At 35.5% G+C, this 17,346-nt stretch overlaps 1 protein-coding gene across 2 annotated transcripts; it reads left to right on the top strand.

Moving 5' to 3' along the window:
- The first annotated feature begins 1,325 nt into the window (after positions 1 to 1,325).
- On the top strand, positions 1,326 to 15,787 carry LOC130746877 (THO complex subunit 1). 2 transcript variants are annotated; one of them, XM_057599651.1, is made up of 23 exons: positions 1,326 to 1,527; positions 2,777 to 2,894; positions 3,010 to 3,114; positions 3,561 to 3,644; positions 4,161 to 4,235; positions 4,433 to 4,526; positions 5,072 to 5,217; positions 5,332 to 5,403; positions 6,013 to 6,085; positions 6,177 to 6,242; positions 6,346 to 6,392; positions 7,176 to 7,247; positions 7,367 to 7,492; positions 7,620 to 7,685; positions 7,768 to 7,809; positions 10,381 to 10,497; positions 10,616 to 10,698; positions 11,720 to 11,786; positions 12,732 to 12,803; positions 12,987 to 13,037; positions 13,969 to 14,028; positions 14,111 to 14,260; positions 15,350 to 15,787. In XM_057599651.1, the coding sequence occupies exons 3-23, from the start codon at positions 3,112 to 3,114 to the stop codon at positions 15,596 to 15,598; spliced, it is 1,815 nt and encodes a 604-aa protein (XP_057455634.1). In that variant the 5' UTR covers positions 1,326 to 1,527; positions 2,777 to 2,894; positions 3,010 to 3,111; the 3' UTR covers positions 15,599 to 15,787. The 2 variants fall into 2 exon arrangements, with proteins under 2 accessions (XP_057455634.1, XP_057455635.1); XM_057599652.1 differs by having other exon boundaries at positions 1,326 to 1,532.
- Positions 15,788 to 17,346: the final 1,559 nt, after the last annotated feature.

The raw sequence follows: 17,346 nt of genomic DNA, 5'->3' as shown, positions 1-17,346 counted from the left end.
AAAGATGCATTCATAAGGAATTTTGGAATGTTTTGTAGGCTTCACTGCTCCACCTGCGCCAGCATCCAAGTCAGAGTTGAAGGCCTATGATGATGTTGCGCCTCTGGAGTCAAATATACATGGGTGAATTCTAGATTATATGTAGTAGCAATTTTAGTTCATATGCTAAATGGAAACTTGTAAAATAAACGAATAAAAGTAATCTTATATAGTTTTTCATAAGCTATTTGTCCACAAAAAGACTCATCATTAATAGAGTTATAGTGGATATGAGTATGCTAGCTATAGGTACACGCACACATATTCTCATTCAGCATCTAAAGTTAAAACAATTAAAATTGCCACTAGCCCTTTTAAATTTTCTTACAATTTTTAATATTTAAAATTATATCTTATAAAATTAAAATAGTAAGTAAAATTAATTAGTAACTTGAAGAGAGGTCATAAAATCAAAATTTAATCCCTAAATCGAGTCTACACTAATTACACTATCATTACCGTATCATCTTACCATGGCAGATTCTACTTCTCTTCTCTTATTCATGAGAAAAAATGTTTTTATCATCCTACAATCGCAGTTTGTTTTGATAAATACTCTTATATTGGTGCCTTGATTTCATTGATTACACATCAAATTACCGCTAATCCTAAAAAAATTTCTCGCACTTCTTAATTTTTAAATTATATCTACTAAAATTAAAACAATAACAAAAATGAATAACGTGAAGAGAGGTCGTAAAACAAATTAAAATTCAAACCTTAAAACTAGTCTACACAAATTACACTATCATTACCTTAAAATCCTACCATTGCACATTCTACCCCTCTTCTCTTGTCCATAAGAAAACAAATGCCTTTGTCATCTTACAATCGTGGTTTGCTTCAATAATTTTCATCCCGGTATGCTTGGTTCAAGTTTTCAATGGGGAACGACCAAAGTCCATGATACAAGCTTTACCAATAAGGGGTGGAGAAAAACTAAAACAAAATATAATGACTTAAGTGGACAGAACTATAACAAGTTTATGTTGAAGAATAAGTGTTATAATTCGAGAAAAGATTCGTGTACATTATAAATTATTTGGGGAAGAGATGTTAGAACAGCAACACGAATACAAAACAGAGTAGAGAGAAACACACAAAATTTTTGGTAATGCAGTTCAGCCAAATTGTCTGCATCTGCGACTATAGAGCAGCTATAGTCAGGGGCAGACCCACTGTACACTGAGGAGGTTCAGATGAACCCCCTGAAAAAAAAATCAACTTACTCCTCTGTATAATTTTTTTTTGAACCCCTGAAAATTTTAATTTGCACCAAAGACTCACTTCTCTCTCTCACACAGTCACACACACACACACACTCATTACTCAACCCTAGGTCCCAACTCCCAAGCACACACGCACCACCAATCACCACCACCAGGCCACCACCAGTCCACCACGCACCCTACGCCACTCAGCCCGGGCCCCAGTCGCACCTCTGCCTCTTTATCTCGGCTCCTCCTTTCTCTTTCAGTGGGTTACTGGGTAAGGTAGCTAAATTGATTTTTGGTGCAACTATTTTGCCTATTTCAATGTTTATTTTTTTCCCTAATTCTTGTGTGCAACTTGATTGCTAAATTGATTTTTGGTTCAAACCCATGTCGTTATTGTTGAGATCAAAGGGAAGAAAAGGAAACATGACACAAAATGAAACATGAAGAACAACATCAATGTATTATTTTCTTAATAAGATCTTGGTTAACACCCAATATCTAGTAATCTGGTATAGCAATGTATATCGTCTAAGAGAAAGGAAAGAATCTGTAACTAAATGCAATTTCAAAAGTACCTATTCTCTCCCAATTTCCAACTAATTCCCTATTTCCCTATATTTCCCGTCCTCTCACGGTTATATTCTCCCTCTACTCAGCCATCATGCTTCCCTCACTGGTGTTATGTACTTATGTCCATGTTGATTTGAAGTTAGGATGTAGGTGTAGAATTGAACTTGGGAGGCTTGACAGAAGCTTTTCTCTTCATTGTGTTTTATAAATACTCCACAGTAGCAATAAGTTGTTCATACTGTTCAATTGCATTAAAATCAAGGACAGTAGAAAGTAACTGGGTTGGAATTAGTCGAAAGTCCATAAAGGAAGGAAATGTATGGAAAAACTTTTTTTCCTAAGTGATTAAGTTTTTTAATTATAGTCATTTGGTATTTGTATTTTACTTCATGTATTATTAGAAATTGGATTTGATATTTCTGTTTTCTCAATCCCCAATTTATTGATTTGGTATTAGAAGTTGTTTTTAATTATATTTTTACTGATGTGTTCATTTGAAAAATTTAAACCCCTAACCTCAGGTCCTAGATTCGCCACTGGCTATAGTTCCGTTTATTGATTCGTTATGAAAACAATAATTAGGATTTCAGTGTTACAAACATATATAGAAATACTTATGATCAATATTACAATAATACCCTTGAACCGTATCGCGGGGGCAAGCCTCTCGCACCCCCACAACCTAATCACCCCCACATTGATGGTAAAAGAAATCATTTTTTCTTATAAATAAAATAAATGTATTCAAATAGTCTTGCTCGGCTTGCTTCTAGAGAAGGGTCGTTGCATTACACTTAGCGAGTTCCCCGTTCGTTCGTGATTCAGTCATTGTATTTAGACGTAGCGGTGTAGTTGTTTTTTCTTTTAGTATTCCTCTAGTAAAAAAACAAAACTTATTTTCAAATTCTACCAAACTCAAATCTAATCAAAATCAAATATCCTATTCCTAGGTGATCCAAAGACCCAATAAGCACATTTGCGCATGATTAAGCACTGCGTTGTCTTCCCAGAGCACACACCTACTCTCACTGGTTGCTTCAATTCAACTCATCGTCTTCAACCCTTCATGTATGTCACTGCGCCCAGCTTCATTCCTATTCAACTTTTTGCCTTTTCAACATTCCGACCAATGAAAATGAGTTTTCTAACTTTTTCATTATTTGTTTGCTTACCCTTTTTGCAGAATCGCAATTTGAGTGTCGGGTTTCTGGAAAAATCAAATCTTTTCATTGTTTTTCAAGTCTTGGCGGCTCCATAGAAAAAGGGTCTGCGTTTAATCTTCGTCATGGTAAGCTTCATTTTTGCCCTCACAGTTGAATTTCTTAGTGATACATTGCTGCTTAACTTGAATTTTGTGTATGTATAAATCAAACCCATGAAGCTTTTTTGTATGTAAGTGTATGTGTATGGTGCTTCAGTTATTGAAGGGATGAGAAATCTGTTATACCCGGTTGTTCATCTACCTCAAATATTGTTGTATTTGCTTGTTTATTTATCATTTATTATAGGGGCTAGACTATACAGTGCAAGTGGATCATTTGTTTATAAGGCTTCTAGTACTAGTATCAAACTGGAAATTTTTTCTTTTTATATGAACTGTAATTTCATAGGATAATTTTCCCCCTAGTGTTGGGTTTTGTTTGCTTAAAATTTTCCATTATTATCTTTTATTTATTTATTTGTTCCATTTCATTGGTATGACTTGCACCTTTTCTTGTTTGTTGTAATTTTCAGGAGGCATTTAAAAGGGCCATAATACAGCCTGGGCCACCTGAAAGTTTTGCTCTACAGACAGTGCAAGAAGTAATAAAGCCTCAGGTATGTTCATTCTTTTGAAATTCTTACTCCTCTTTTTCTGGAATAGTATAGATGTATAATGAGAAATGTCGAACTGGATTTATGTGGTACAAATGTAGCAGTGGTAGTGATTTTGGCATTTTGGCTCTTTATTTTGAGAAAGTGTCCGTTGGTGGTGGTGGTGGTTAGTATAATTGATTATGCATGTTATTTTGATAACTTATTTGGCGTTTTTTGGGGGATGGGTTGATGTTTTGATAATGCAGATTGGAGAAAGGAAGGAATTTGTATTTTGCCAGCGTAAGAAGAAAGGGGGGAGACTTTTAGGTTTCATAAGTGGCTATATGATATTTATTACTTTGATTATGAAAAGGCAGTTTGTTAGTCTGTTCACTTAAATTGTTGATTCATGATTTCTTGTCGTTGATGTTTGCATGGTGACTGGTTGACAGCATGAGCTCAAGGTTCCCTTTTCTGGTAGTTTTCGTATGATATTGTTAAAAGTGATAGTTATTTTGATTGTCTCGGGTTTTACAGAAACAAACTAAATTGGCCCAAGATGAGAACCAGCTCCTTGAAAACATTCTACGGTTGCTACTTCAGGAATTTGTGGTATGTCTAACTACTGTCCTTGTTCTTAGATTAGTCATTTGTTTTTTCTGTGGTTGTTGAATATATAAGGACAATCTAATTGAAATTCCACAAGATTGTATAATGCTATTGGTGTTTCTTTTCCCCTTTTTGTTTTGTTGTTACCTTGGTTACATCTCTTTATGACCTGAATTATGTTGTTTGCACTTTGGTTACAGTCAGCAGCAGTACAGTCTGGGGAAAAAATAATGCAATTTGGGCAATCAATTGATACTGGTGAAACTTCCCAGGGCCATATTCCTCGCCTTCTTGGTCTGTTCATCTTTTCACTAATCAGAAAGTTCTCTTTCTGGTGTTTTACAATCATTTCTTAAAATTTCGATATAGTATTATATATCACTCTCCTGCAAGGAATTGTTTTAAATGAAGCATTGATAACATGGTATTTAGTCCTGTAAAGAGAGGTAGAGGGGGGTCAAAAAGAACTTGGGAAGATATTATTAAAAATGAGTGAGGGTCTTCTGTCCATGTTAATATTAATAAATTTCACATGCAAATTTCAAGGACAGTGTTTCCATGATTTGGTATTTGTCTTGTTTAAATGAGGAAAACTGTTTCGAACTAGAAGCTTATAACTTATTTGATGCATCAAGGAGAATTTAGTATTTTAGTCTCTCTGATGGAATCTACTTGGAGATTCTTATTTGCTTAAATTTTGAAAATCTGACCTGTATGATTTGAGTATGTGTGGTTATCTGGGTAACTGTCACATTTAGGTATGTTTTAATGAGCTATAGTTAGATCTTAATTGTAAAGTCGTGAGTTATGCTCTTATGTATGCGTTTTTCACTTTTCAGATATAGTGCTTTATCTTTGTGAGAAAGAACACATTGAAGGTGGTATGATTTTTCAGCTGTTAGAAGACTTGACAGAAATGTCTACAATGAAAAACTGCAAAGATATTTTTGGTTATATTGAGAGTAAACAAGATATATTGGGAAAGGTATATTTCTCAGTTATTTCTAGCTTTGTGCTCGTCTAATTAATTAGTTATTGCAGAAGTATTGTACAAATGACCTGTGTTTATCTGGAACTTCTATGTTTGCATGATATATAGCAAGAACTTTTTGCTCGAGGAAAACTTGTGATGTTGAGAACCTGCAATCAGCTTCTTCGCCGGCTGTCAAAGGTATATTGAATGCAATTTATGTTCTCATAAAAAAGTTTGCTTTAACTTAATATAATCAAACCTTTAAGTCAAATACCAATCCAGATTTTTCAAATGAATCTTATCTTGCAAGATAAATTTAAAAGCTTTAACTCAAATAAGCTTTTTCAAATGCCAATGTATTATTTAAGTCAGGATTGTGTAGGATCCATATTTCTATATTAAATCACTGCACTCAGGTATTCCTCTCATGATTTCTGTTAGAATAATAATATAAAACAATTCATATGACCCGTATCCAACAGTTTAAGCTTTTTGGATAATTGGTTCTTGACATGGTATCAAAGCCAATATGACCAAACTGTCTAGAGTTCAATCCTTGCCACCCCCAATTCTTCTAATAAAAAGTTGAATATCAGCACATAGTAGGTGGGCCTGTGCATTGTCCACGCTTCAAGCCCAAACGGCCTCTTGTTAGAAATAATAATATAAAACCATTCATATGACGCGTACCCAACAGCTTAAACTTTTGGGATAATTGGTACTTCACATGGTATCAAGAGCAGGTTTGTTCATTGGCCTGTGTCATCACAATTGCCATTATTCATTGTGTTAATTTTGATGTTACAGGCAAATGATGTGGTCTTTTGCGGAAGAATTCTCATGTTTCTGGCTCACTTCTTTCCATTATCAGAGCGCTCAGGTACAATTCTGTGTAGTCTATTTTATGTTTGATTATGCTTTTCCTTTCATGAGTACCCTGTCAATTTGATGTTTTTGATAACCTTTTGCAGCTTTAAATATCAAAGGAGTTTTTAACACATCAAATGTAACAAAATATGAAAAAGAACCCCTGGAAGGTACACCTTGCTACCAAAGTAGCTTACTTTGCTATTCTCAATCCATTCTATTTGATACTAGTACTTAATTAATGTTACGTTTTTCTCTATCCTCAATTTCCAGGCATATGTATTGATTTCAATTTTTATGAGACATTTTGGGGTTTACAGGTAGGTCTTCACTGAAAATTTAGTTTTTGAAAGAAAGATCTCTTCCATTTTCTCGTTTGTTTTACTATTTTACACTGCTTATTCAACTTGCTTTGCAATATAAATTCTTTCATAAATACTAGTAACTTAGCAATTTAAAACTGCAATCACGACTTGCTTGATGCTATCGAGTAGGGGAAAGTCTTTCAAGTCTTATGCCAATCACTTCTGTCATAATTTGATGCTTGTCTTTTGATGATTTTTAATAGAGAGTGGGAGTTGGGGGGAGGGAGGTGCAAGATAGAATTTGACAGAACAGGGGAGGGGGTCGGGGTAGATACAGGGCTTGAACCCACAACCCCCCCCCCCCCCCCCCCCTATTTCTTTTTATAAACCCATATTGAAATGGTGTGTTTCATCTTGTTATTTTTCTGCTTCATTGTGGGGTTATATACCTAGTTATTGAGAGTTTATATGTTTCACATTGGGAGGGACAAGAGCGTTTCTTCAGCGTTGATCTTATACATGCATATTTTTCATGTCTTTTATAGTTCTGCTACTGTGCCGTGTTTTTTTTTTTGTGCTGTTAGTAGGAGAATTCCTGATCCCATTTTCATGCTTTTCTCAGCTTTGTAACAAAAAATATTCTTTTATATGAAATTCATGGTTAGTTGCCAGAATTATACCACTACGATTACATGCTACAAGACATAGTTTATTCCCCTAAACATAAAATTGATAACTTAAAACAGGAATGTTTTATTGATAACATAAAACTTATCAGTCTTATTTTATTTTATGCAGGAATATTTTTCTAATCCTTCTTCTATCATTCATGCTCCAGCAAAGTGGAAAAAATTCACCTCCAGTTTGTCGGTAATCTTTTATTTCACACTTTCTCATCTGTTCGAGTCTGCATTGCATGCATGTTTTTTCTCAATTACCAAGATGCTTCCGTTCTTGCCTTTTTACGTGACAATTTTTTATGGATAAAGGTTGTACTGAATACCTTTGAAGCGCAACCTTTAAGTGATGAAGAGGGAGATGCTAACAATTTGGAGGAAGAGACAGTTAACTTTAGTATAAAATATCTCACAAGCAGTAAACTGATGGGCCTAGAGGTAAGCAGTTTGACCAAGTCTTGATGCGTACTAATAAAAATGCTTAAGTGACTAATTAACAGTCAAAATGTTGATGTCCTGACTCTGGATTTATTTTGTTTTCTTTTATTGGTGGTATTCTTAATAGTTGAAGGATCCAAGTTTTCGCCGTCACGTTCTTGTGCAGTGTCTCATATTGTTTGATTATTTAAAGGTAATAATTGTATGAAGATTAATATTTATGTGATGTATTTAGTATGTTATCCGCATTAGCTATTAACTTCAATTGCTTTTAGGCCCCTGGAAAAACCGACAAGGATTCACCATCTGAAAACATGGTGAGTGCTGTCTGCTGCTGGCTTATATTTATGCTTCTGGCTATCAAAGCCTCTTCATATGTCTTTCTTAGCGCCGCTCAATATTTGCTATCATTGGCTTACTTAAAATGATGTCTACTGTTTCTCTTAAATTACTTATAAAATAGGTACATCCTCATTTATTTCGTGCTTTTTATCATTTTAGGGGTGTTCCTTAGTTCTTTGAAGTAATGCATTTCTTTGTTATTCTTTCTTGTTTTCTGATTAATATAATTTTCAAAAACAAAATGAGTAAAATATAGGAGCATGTTGTACTGTTACTAAAGGAGGCTAACAAAGAAAAAAGGGGAGAGAAAACAATAAGCTGAAAAGGGAAAGTCAATCATTTTGCATACTAGAGAAAGAAACAACTTTAAAAGTGCTTCAGAAAACAACTGTCTCATAAAAGCTGTGTAGAAAAATTTGTGGCTAAAAATGGGTTCTTATTGCTGATTGTTGATTAAATTGATAGGGTAGACGGTAGAGTGTCGAAATTGGAAGATATAGGGGTCATTGCATCTGATTCCAAAGGTTAGAGTTGCAAAGTGCAATTAACCCAGAAAAGGGAAGCCTGTTTCATTTTTGGATGGCAGTTTCTTTTTATGATACCTGGGCTTGAAATTAAACTGTACCTCAGTCCACACTGCTAATGAGTGTGTGATAAAATTCAAAAGGACAATTGGTATCCTGTTGGTTACTAGTGTTGAAGCAGATTAATTAATTTATATATTGCCCGGTTTCTGAATTAGTTAGCAGAGTTAAAATTATTAATGCAATGAAACTTATCTTGGCTTGTGAGCTTAGTGAGAATATTATATCATTATTGTTATTGATCCGGGCATGAAAATATTTTGGCTTAATTCCACTTTGGGCCCCTGATGTTTCAGAAATGAGCTATCGGGGCCCCCCGTGTTTAAACGTAGCGGTCAGGCACCCCAACGTTTCAAAAACGTGCGATCCAGCCCCTTCTGTTAAGCTCCGTTAGTTGACCAAACGGAGGCCCTTTCATTAATTGACGTGGATTTCCTCTCACTCTCTTCTCTCTCTCTCCCTCACGCGTTCACTCACTCATGCTCTCCCTCAACCTCTCGACTCTTTCTCTCTTCCTCTCCAAGACCCATTTTCTTCTTCTTCTGATTATTTTCCCTAAGGTTGCAGCACTGCCAACACCTTCTTCTCCTCCTGATGACAACCACCACCGCCTGGTCACTCTCCTTCCAGAGGCTACACCATCACCACCGTTCCTGTCCTGATCTTTCTCTTCTTCTCCTTCCATGTGCAAACTACCCTGGCATCACCCAAGCTAGCCACCACCGCCAGCAGCCACGATGACGCCGCCACCTCCTTCAGTCCCGCGAGCATCATCATCACCAACATGATGCGAAACAACAGAGAAATAGAGGAGAAACCAAAACCCTAATTTCAGCCACCTTCAAATCCCGATCTCCAGCAAACCGCTTAGCTATTGGAGAAACCACCACCACCACCGTACTCCTCTCACTGTCCGCAACAAAACCCCCCAAGAAATTTGTCGTTCCGCCGCCCTCCACCGCCAGCCGCCGCCGCCAACCACCGTCTTCTCCGGCGAGACCTTCGCCGGAGAATCTGTAGAACCTGCGTTGCATAGCTCTTTCTCTCCTCTGTTCGAATTGATGATCAATTCATGGTAAGGAATCAACCTTTCTTCCAATTTCTGATTTCCCCTTTTCAAACCCTAATTTTAGTCTTGTTCATCTCTCCTAAGTCCTTGCCTTGAATTGTGCCAGTGTTGTTCACCATTGATGGTCATCAGAGGAAGGCAAAGCTGCGGTTAGAGAAAATCCACGTCAATTAATGAAAGGGCCTCCGTTTGGTCAACTAACGGAGCTTAACAGAAGGGGCTGGATCGCACGTTTTTGAAACGTTGGGGTGCCTGACCGCTACGTTTAAACACGGGGGGCCCCGATAGCTCATTTCTGAAACATCAGGGGCCCAAAGTGGAATTAAGCCAAATATTTTTATGAATTTGTTGAAGCAAAGCCATAAGAAAACCCATCCAGTGAATGATGTGTTCACTTCAGAACGTGAAAGGAAAATTGAAGATAAGTAAAAAATTATTATGGAATCTTATATAGCATGTTCAATTGACCTATCTGAAGCACATTCAAGGTTTACGTGTCAAACTTAGTGAGTGAATGAAGCCACTAGAATTAAATACTCATATTCATGTGTAGTTAATTTGCGAACTGAAAATTTTACACTTGTCATTTAAAAATAGATTTTTTCAAGCATGAAGATGCGGTAAGCATCTCTTAGCTTAGGGCAAGTTTCTTTTCTGACATTAGAACCCTCCATTTTATTAGATATCAGGTTTTACATAGAACATATGTTCTTTGTTGTTTTTGTCTTAGCTTTTCTGCCATCTGAGAATACCGAAGGAAAAACCACAATTTAGCTTTGTTTTTAAAAGACAACTTAGCTCCTACTAAAATATTTATAGAAACTGCTGTTTCAATTGAAGTTGCACTGCTTACATGTAACAATGGAATGCATATTTCATTTTTTGAAACCCAGAAAGAAGAGATTACATCATGTGAGGAACGAGTTAAAAAACTTCTTGAACTGACTCCACCCAAGGGGAAAGAGTTTCTTCACAAAATTGAGCATATATTGGAACGAGAAAAGAATTGGGTGAGCATACTCCTTCACTCTTCCTCCTTATGTTCTCTTGCACAAACATATGACTGCAATTTATCATTAACATTAAGAATATGTTACCATTTACTTAATCCCATCTTGTACTTTTTAGGTGTGGTGGAAACGGGATGGTTGCCTACCATATGAAAAACAACCTATGGAGAAGAAAACAGTTTCAGATGTGGCCAGGAAGCGGTATGCTTGTTTTCTAACAAGTCGTTTATTTTTGTAATAATGGCTTTAGATTATAGGATTAGAAATCTTTTTTAATCTCCAGGAGGAAAAGAAAAATGAATCGGGGTAAATAACATTGATCACTGAAGTGCAGAACTTCATCATCGAGTATTCTTTCTTTGGTGGGGAGGGTGCAATGAGATTCAGTTTTGAAAAATGTCATTAACAATGATTAAGATACATGAAATGCTACAAAGTTCTGACATTATTCACTGATTTACTGCAAAAACAGGAAAAGATATATCTGTTGTAGTTATGGTGAGATAATTCAATTGAGCCCCTTGGTTAGGTAGAACCCTCATGTTGGGGTCTATAGGAGTATCAATAGGTTTCTAAATGATTCATCCAATAAATTTAGAACATATTTCTTCAGAGATAGCAATGCCTGCTTATGACTGCACAACTTCAAAATCCCCCAAGGAAGTAAAGTAATTGACATAAGTCTTTGGTCTGGAAACGCTAGAACATATTCTGTTTTAGATCTTCAACACCTTCCTGATCATCACCTGTAGTAACAATAGCGTCCACATATTTATATTTGCAATGGTCAACATCTAAAGAAAACAGAGTCATCTGGTTCATGAGTATTGTTGAATTGCCGGAGAACCTTGCTAAACTTCTGAGAGCCAGGTCTGGGGTGACTGTTTCAGACCATTTAGAAACTACTTCAGCTTGCAAACTAGTCCTGAAGGATAATGAGCATATTTAAATGTTTAAGGGTAGAAACACAGCATATATGTTCAAGTAAAAAAAAAGAGTTAACTTCGAGTTATTTCTATTAGCTCAAAACATAGAAAACGACACGACTTCTGAATTGAAGTTACCAACAGACAGGATGCATCTAGGCTAAAACAAAGGCATGTGAGGTGCTTCTTCTTTATAGAATGAAATAATGTATGGTCCTAAGCCATTGTGGAATTATTTCTCTTATTCAACATGCTCAGATTCTCTTTCTTATGTTGTTCTGTTTCTCAAATTTCAGTAAGCCAAGATGGAGAATGGGTAACAAAGAACTGTCTCAGTTGTGGAAGTGGGCAGATCAAAATCCGGTATGTTATTGTTTTGCAGAAGTTGTGGCTAGTTATCAATATGCAAGGTGTTGTACTGTAGAAGTTGGCTTTTGTGGATGCTCAGCACTAGGGGTTAGAAGAAGTATGAGTCAATATTGGCATGATATTCTGTACTTAAACATCAAAATGCTCTGGTAGTACTTAGTAGTTTCGAGTTATTTAGTCAAAACGTGTGCATCATAGTTCATGGTGTTGTACTGTAGAAGTTGGCTTTAGTGGATGCTGAGCACTAGGGGTTAGAAGAATTACGAGTCAATATTGGCATGACATTCTGTACTTAACATCAAAGTGCTCTGGTAGTAGGTTTTGAGTTGTTTAGTCAAAACGTGTGCATCATAGTTCATGATGTGTATTATTCTTCCCTTCCTTTATGATATTCCTTCAAGTCAAGGAGGTTTTTGTTTCTCTAGTCTCTACTGACTGACAATACCCAACATTGATTTATATCAGATAATACTACCCAGTTTATTTATTTTAAATATGAAAACTCATTTATCTATTTCAATTGTTTGTAAAATCATTTGCTGGACATTCCAATTTGTTGTCTTCAAATATGATGTGCCTATTAATGAACTGCCTTATTTAAGGGATAAAATGATGAAAAGGCATTGCTAATTATCATATCCTCTTTATCATGTAAATATATAGTTCATTGCATCATGACTTTTGTGCCTTGAGTTCTTTTCAATGTTGAGTTTGAGTATTGTAACAATATAATTCAGCCTTCCACTGCAACCAATCAAATGCTGGTGGTTTGTATACTCTTGAGAACTTAGGTTTTGTTGGTATGTTTATGCATAATCAGAATGATAATGGACTGATGGAATGACTTCTTTTGTTGAAAAATCTTCATTACCATTTGTTGGTCATAATGTGGATTGATTTTTATAAATTATCTATTTACACAATTTCTTGAATTATCAGAATGCTTTAACTGATCCTCAGCGTGTTCAAACACCTTTGATTATGGAGTACTGGAAACCCTTAGCGGAAGATGTAAGCTTTCCTTAATCCTTATTGAGCTATGATGAGCATAATAAAATTTTCCCCTTCCTACCTTTACCTATCGTTTAATGTTGCAGGATTGGCTATTATAATTTTCTTTCTCATTATCTGTTCTGTTGTTTTCTATTTTATTTTACTTAATTATCAAAACTCTTTGCATTTTTTAAATTACAGATGGATCCTGCTGCTGGAATAGAAGCTGAATATCACCACAAGAATAACAGGGTAAGCCTCTACTTACTATTTTGTTTTGGTAGAAAAGGAAATTTAATTATAGAGAAAAGAAGGACAACAAGTTTGAGAATAAGATATCCTAAAAAATATTATAAAACAAAAAAAAAAGCCAAAGAACAAGAGAATTACTAATGTAGCATGGCTTCCCAATTTCTCTTCATTTTGGAGATGTAGACTCTGTTGGAACAGCCACGAGTAAAATAGCAATGTGAAACTAAATATATAAGTCTACCCCAAAACAGATTTATGGAAGAGACATAAATTCCTTTAAAAATTTGTGTTAGGATCCAACAACCTAATGCTCCAGGGTCAGTATTGCCAAAATCCTTCAAATTTGCAACAGTTAAGCAACATGGACCAGTTTGCAAATTCTTTCAAGTAGTGTCACATCATCCTACTATTTGTTATGTTGGTAAGACTTGTAATTATAATGATAATGATAATTATTTTATTTATATTTCATGAGTAGCAAAAATACAATTTGAATAAAATTTAATAGATGTTGATCTCTTGGAAAAGTTAGTGTAATTGTTAAAATTCAAAGGGGATATGGTGTAATTTAAGCATCTTTTGGAGAATAATTTGCCCTTTTAAAAACAAATTGATAAAAGAACATATTTGATTCAAACAAAAAGAAGAGAAAAAAAGGTAAATTGGATGAGGATTGCTCTCGGGAAGAACGGGAAAATAAAAAAGAAAGAACAAGCAAACAAAGTCAATATAGAAATAGAGCATTAGTAAAACTGAGCTCTCCAGCATATACAGAACCTTGCCATAAACTATTACTTCTTCATTTAAGTCAAAACCAATATACTTACCAAAAGAAAATCCTCCTAATCTTTTAGGCACAAGTTTATTGTCTGATAGTTGGCCTTCTACTTTAGGGTACAAATCTTATATCTGATCTTTCTTTTTGATTCAGGTTTATTGTTGGAAAGGTCTTCGGCTTTCTGCACGACAGGACTTGGAGGGATTTTCTAAGGTAAGATCAACTTTGAAATCTGCAATATATTGTCTGCTTAACTTTGTTAGAACTGATGAAAATTATATTCAATTTGCTGCAGTTTACTGATAATGGCATTGAAGGAGTTGTACCACTAGAACTTTTGCCATCTGATGTCCGAACTAAATTCCAATCTAAATCTAATGACAGAGGTAAACGTGCTAAAAAGGAAGAAGCAAAAGGCGCTGCCCATCAAGTTGAGGAAAATCAGGTATCTCGATTCATATCCAACTTGCCGTTTTTTTCGTCACATCAGCTCAAGAGAAAAAACCTTTTATAGAGGATTGTGTAGAATTTAGTTCTTCAAATTGTTGGTGGTTCTATTCTTTAGCTTATTCAAAGCCACGAGAAGCCCCAAATTGTTGGCAGGACTTTTAATTTCTGTTTCCTTTGTGTATCTAGTTCCATGATTATATTTAAGCTGGGGATAACAATTCAATTTTAACTCGAAGAGATAATGATTAATATATTCTCATGATAATTTGGTCGAGACCTAATTATACCCTAAAAGTTTGCTTATTAGATGGAGATTGGCAAAGCCTTTTTATGGAGACTGTTTTGGTCATATCTCTAAACGATGTGGGATCTTAACACATACCCCCACGCCTAAGACTGGACATCTATGGCAAGGAATTTGTAGAACTAACGGATACAATGAAGGCAGCTAGAGGTACAATGAATGTGGAATTTTGGGTCCAATATTAGGTCTAGGATAGACTCTAACAACTTTTAGAATTTGGGCTAGGAAAAACTCAACCCTTAAAAGCTAGCTTACAGTGTGATGAGAGCTTTATAAAGATTATTTTGGTTATATCTTGCTCAGGTACCATCTTAAAACTTGTGCTTGAACCTAGGATATCTACGAGTGGCCCAATAATAGACTCTGATACTATCTTGAAATTTGATCGAGATCTAACTCTTCCCCTGAAGGTACCTTATAAAGTGAGGATTGCCAAAGCCTTTATAAGGATTATTTTGGTCATCTTCTAGCTAATGTGAGATTTTAACACGCACCCAATATTGGACACCTAGAACTAGAATTTGGAGTTTGTAAAGTAAAACTGACGACTGCAATGAAGGAAACCTAGTGTTGCCACTGCAATATAGGTGGCTAAGGGCAATAAATGCTGCTAGCAAGATAACTTAGATCAGTCATCTTCATCTATTTCACTCTACTCTTCATTGTCTTTGTTCTCTTTCTTTCTTTATTTAGGATCTGTAATAACAATCCAATATTAATTGATTCCCTGAAATCACTTTATTTCCACTTTGTCATCATGATGTTTTTCTTGTGAAATAGGTTGCTACACCTGCAACTGAGAACGATGGTGAAGGCATTAGAACAGATGCCGCAGCAACGCCTATGGAATTTGATGCCGCAACTGTCCCTGACTTACAAGGTGGAACCCCAACACCTGAAGAACTTCAGAAGCAGAACTCAGACCCTGATGGTCAGGAAGCGGGGCAACTGGAAGCAGATGCTGAAGTTGAAGCTGGAATCATAGATGGAGAGACTGATGCAGATGCTGATTTAGATGCAGTTGGCTAGGAGGAGGAGTATGCAGATCGACATATTAAGGATGATTAACATTAGAGTGAATGACAGCATCCTCTTTTTGTTGACAATGATTGCTGCAACATTCATCACTTGAAACCAAACTACATTGTGACTCACATGTGACAATTGAACTGTTATAAACTTGGAAATTATTATTAATGGATATAATATTTAGTTCAATTATAATTCTTGACAGTTAAATATACACATACCTTCAAAATCAATTGATTCAATCATTCTTGTGGCCCACTTGTTTATGCATAAAAATTTGGGATTTGTCTAATGCACTTTAGAGAGTAGAGTGCAGTGCTAAACCATTAATCTCTCAATTAAGTGATATTGTAATAAAGTCAATGTACATATATCACAAATTTTACGAATGTAAAAATTCTATTCGTTGTTTTCTTAACTAATAGACATAGTGTTATACTTTATTCTTTAGAGTGCAGGGTCAAATTTATTAATTGACAATTTTCTTCTTTTGGAAAAAAATTATTAGATTGTAATTAATTATTATACGAATGTTTTATATGAATACGTTTCGATAGATTTCTCATACCCGTATCACATAATACTTCTTTAGGCTATATATGTTTTCATTCTTCAACTTATACATTTGAATCTAAAATGATCCCTATAAAAGTTCCTCTTTTTTGTCCTAGAAAAACTTTATTTGATTGTTCAAGTAGTACATGCTTGATTCCCCTTAAGCAATGTTTCGGGTTCGAGTCTTGTGGATGGAAAAAAAACTCTGCTGAGAGAGTTAGCCCCACCATGATGTGGATGTTCCCAGCTCGAACACTATTGCCTCCAAAGGAGACACCTGTTTTACACAAAAAAAAAATAGTTCTTATGACGTTATAAAGCTTATGTGACAAATTATTTTTCCAGTCCTCCTCTTTCTTCCACCTCCATGAAACGACTCCTTCTCTTTCCACCATACCCACCACCCATCACCACCACAACCACCATATGACCTTCACCACTTTCGGACCTTCAACATGGGAATGTCATTTTTCTCGGTGTGAATGAGAAAGTTTGGCAAATGAGAGCATTTGTTGCACCCGAGAAAGATATCCCCGTTAGAGAAGTGTCAATGTGCTCGGTTGGATCTGTATCTCCTACGTATGGTTCAATTCCGGTTGACTTTCGGAAGTCTTTCGAAATATCAAGTGTCATAATCTCGGAGGAGAAATAACTTTGAATTTTGGCTAACAATCCTCAAATTTGTCCGGGCTCTTTCTCAAAATTAGTTCGCGTTTTTGCTCCGCTGTAGGAGATTTACCTTCGAAATACACTCTGATGTTCAAGTCAATAAGAAAGAATCTCAGAGTCTAAGAAGAACTTAGAGCTTTGCATAATGAGCAATGTGTGTTAATAAACAACTACATCTAGATTTATAATCTTAGAGTTCGTTGTAATCATCTCTGCAAGTCTCTAGAAAGCCTTGTAGAAGACCTTTTGAGATCATGGTTGCCCTTGAGCAGCCTTGCTGTTGTGGAGACATACTTTTGCAATGAAACAAAATTAAATTATTAATCCATTTTTTCCAGACCGACGACGTTGTTGTGTTGGTCTTGTTTAGTTGTCTTTCTAGTTTCATTGAGTAGAAAAATTAAAAATTATTATTAAAAGTTAGTAAAAGGTAAAATTTTAACATAAATGCGTCGTTGTAATTATTCTAAAGTTGAGAGGATTGTATCTCAACTTGTTATTCAATAAATATTTTGCTTTATAAA

The sequence above is a fragment of the Lotus japonicus genome, chromosome 3 (genome assembly GCF_012489685.1).
Source record: "Lotus japonicus ecotype B-129 chromosome 3, LjGifu_v1.2".
NCBI lineage: Eukaryota > Viridiplantae > Streptophyta > Magnoliopsida > Fabales > Fabaceae > Lotus > Lotus japonicus.
This window is presented reverse-complemented; position numbering and strand designations above follow the sequence as displayed.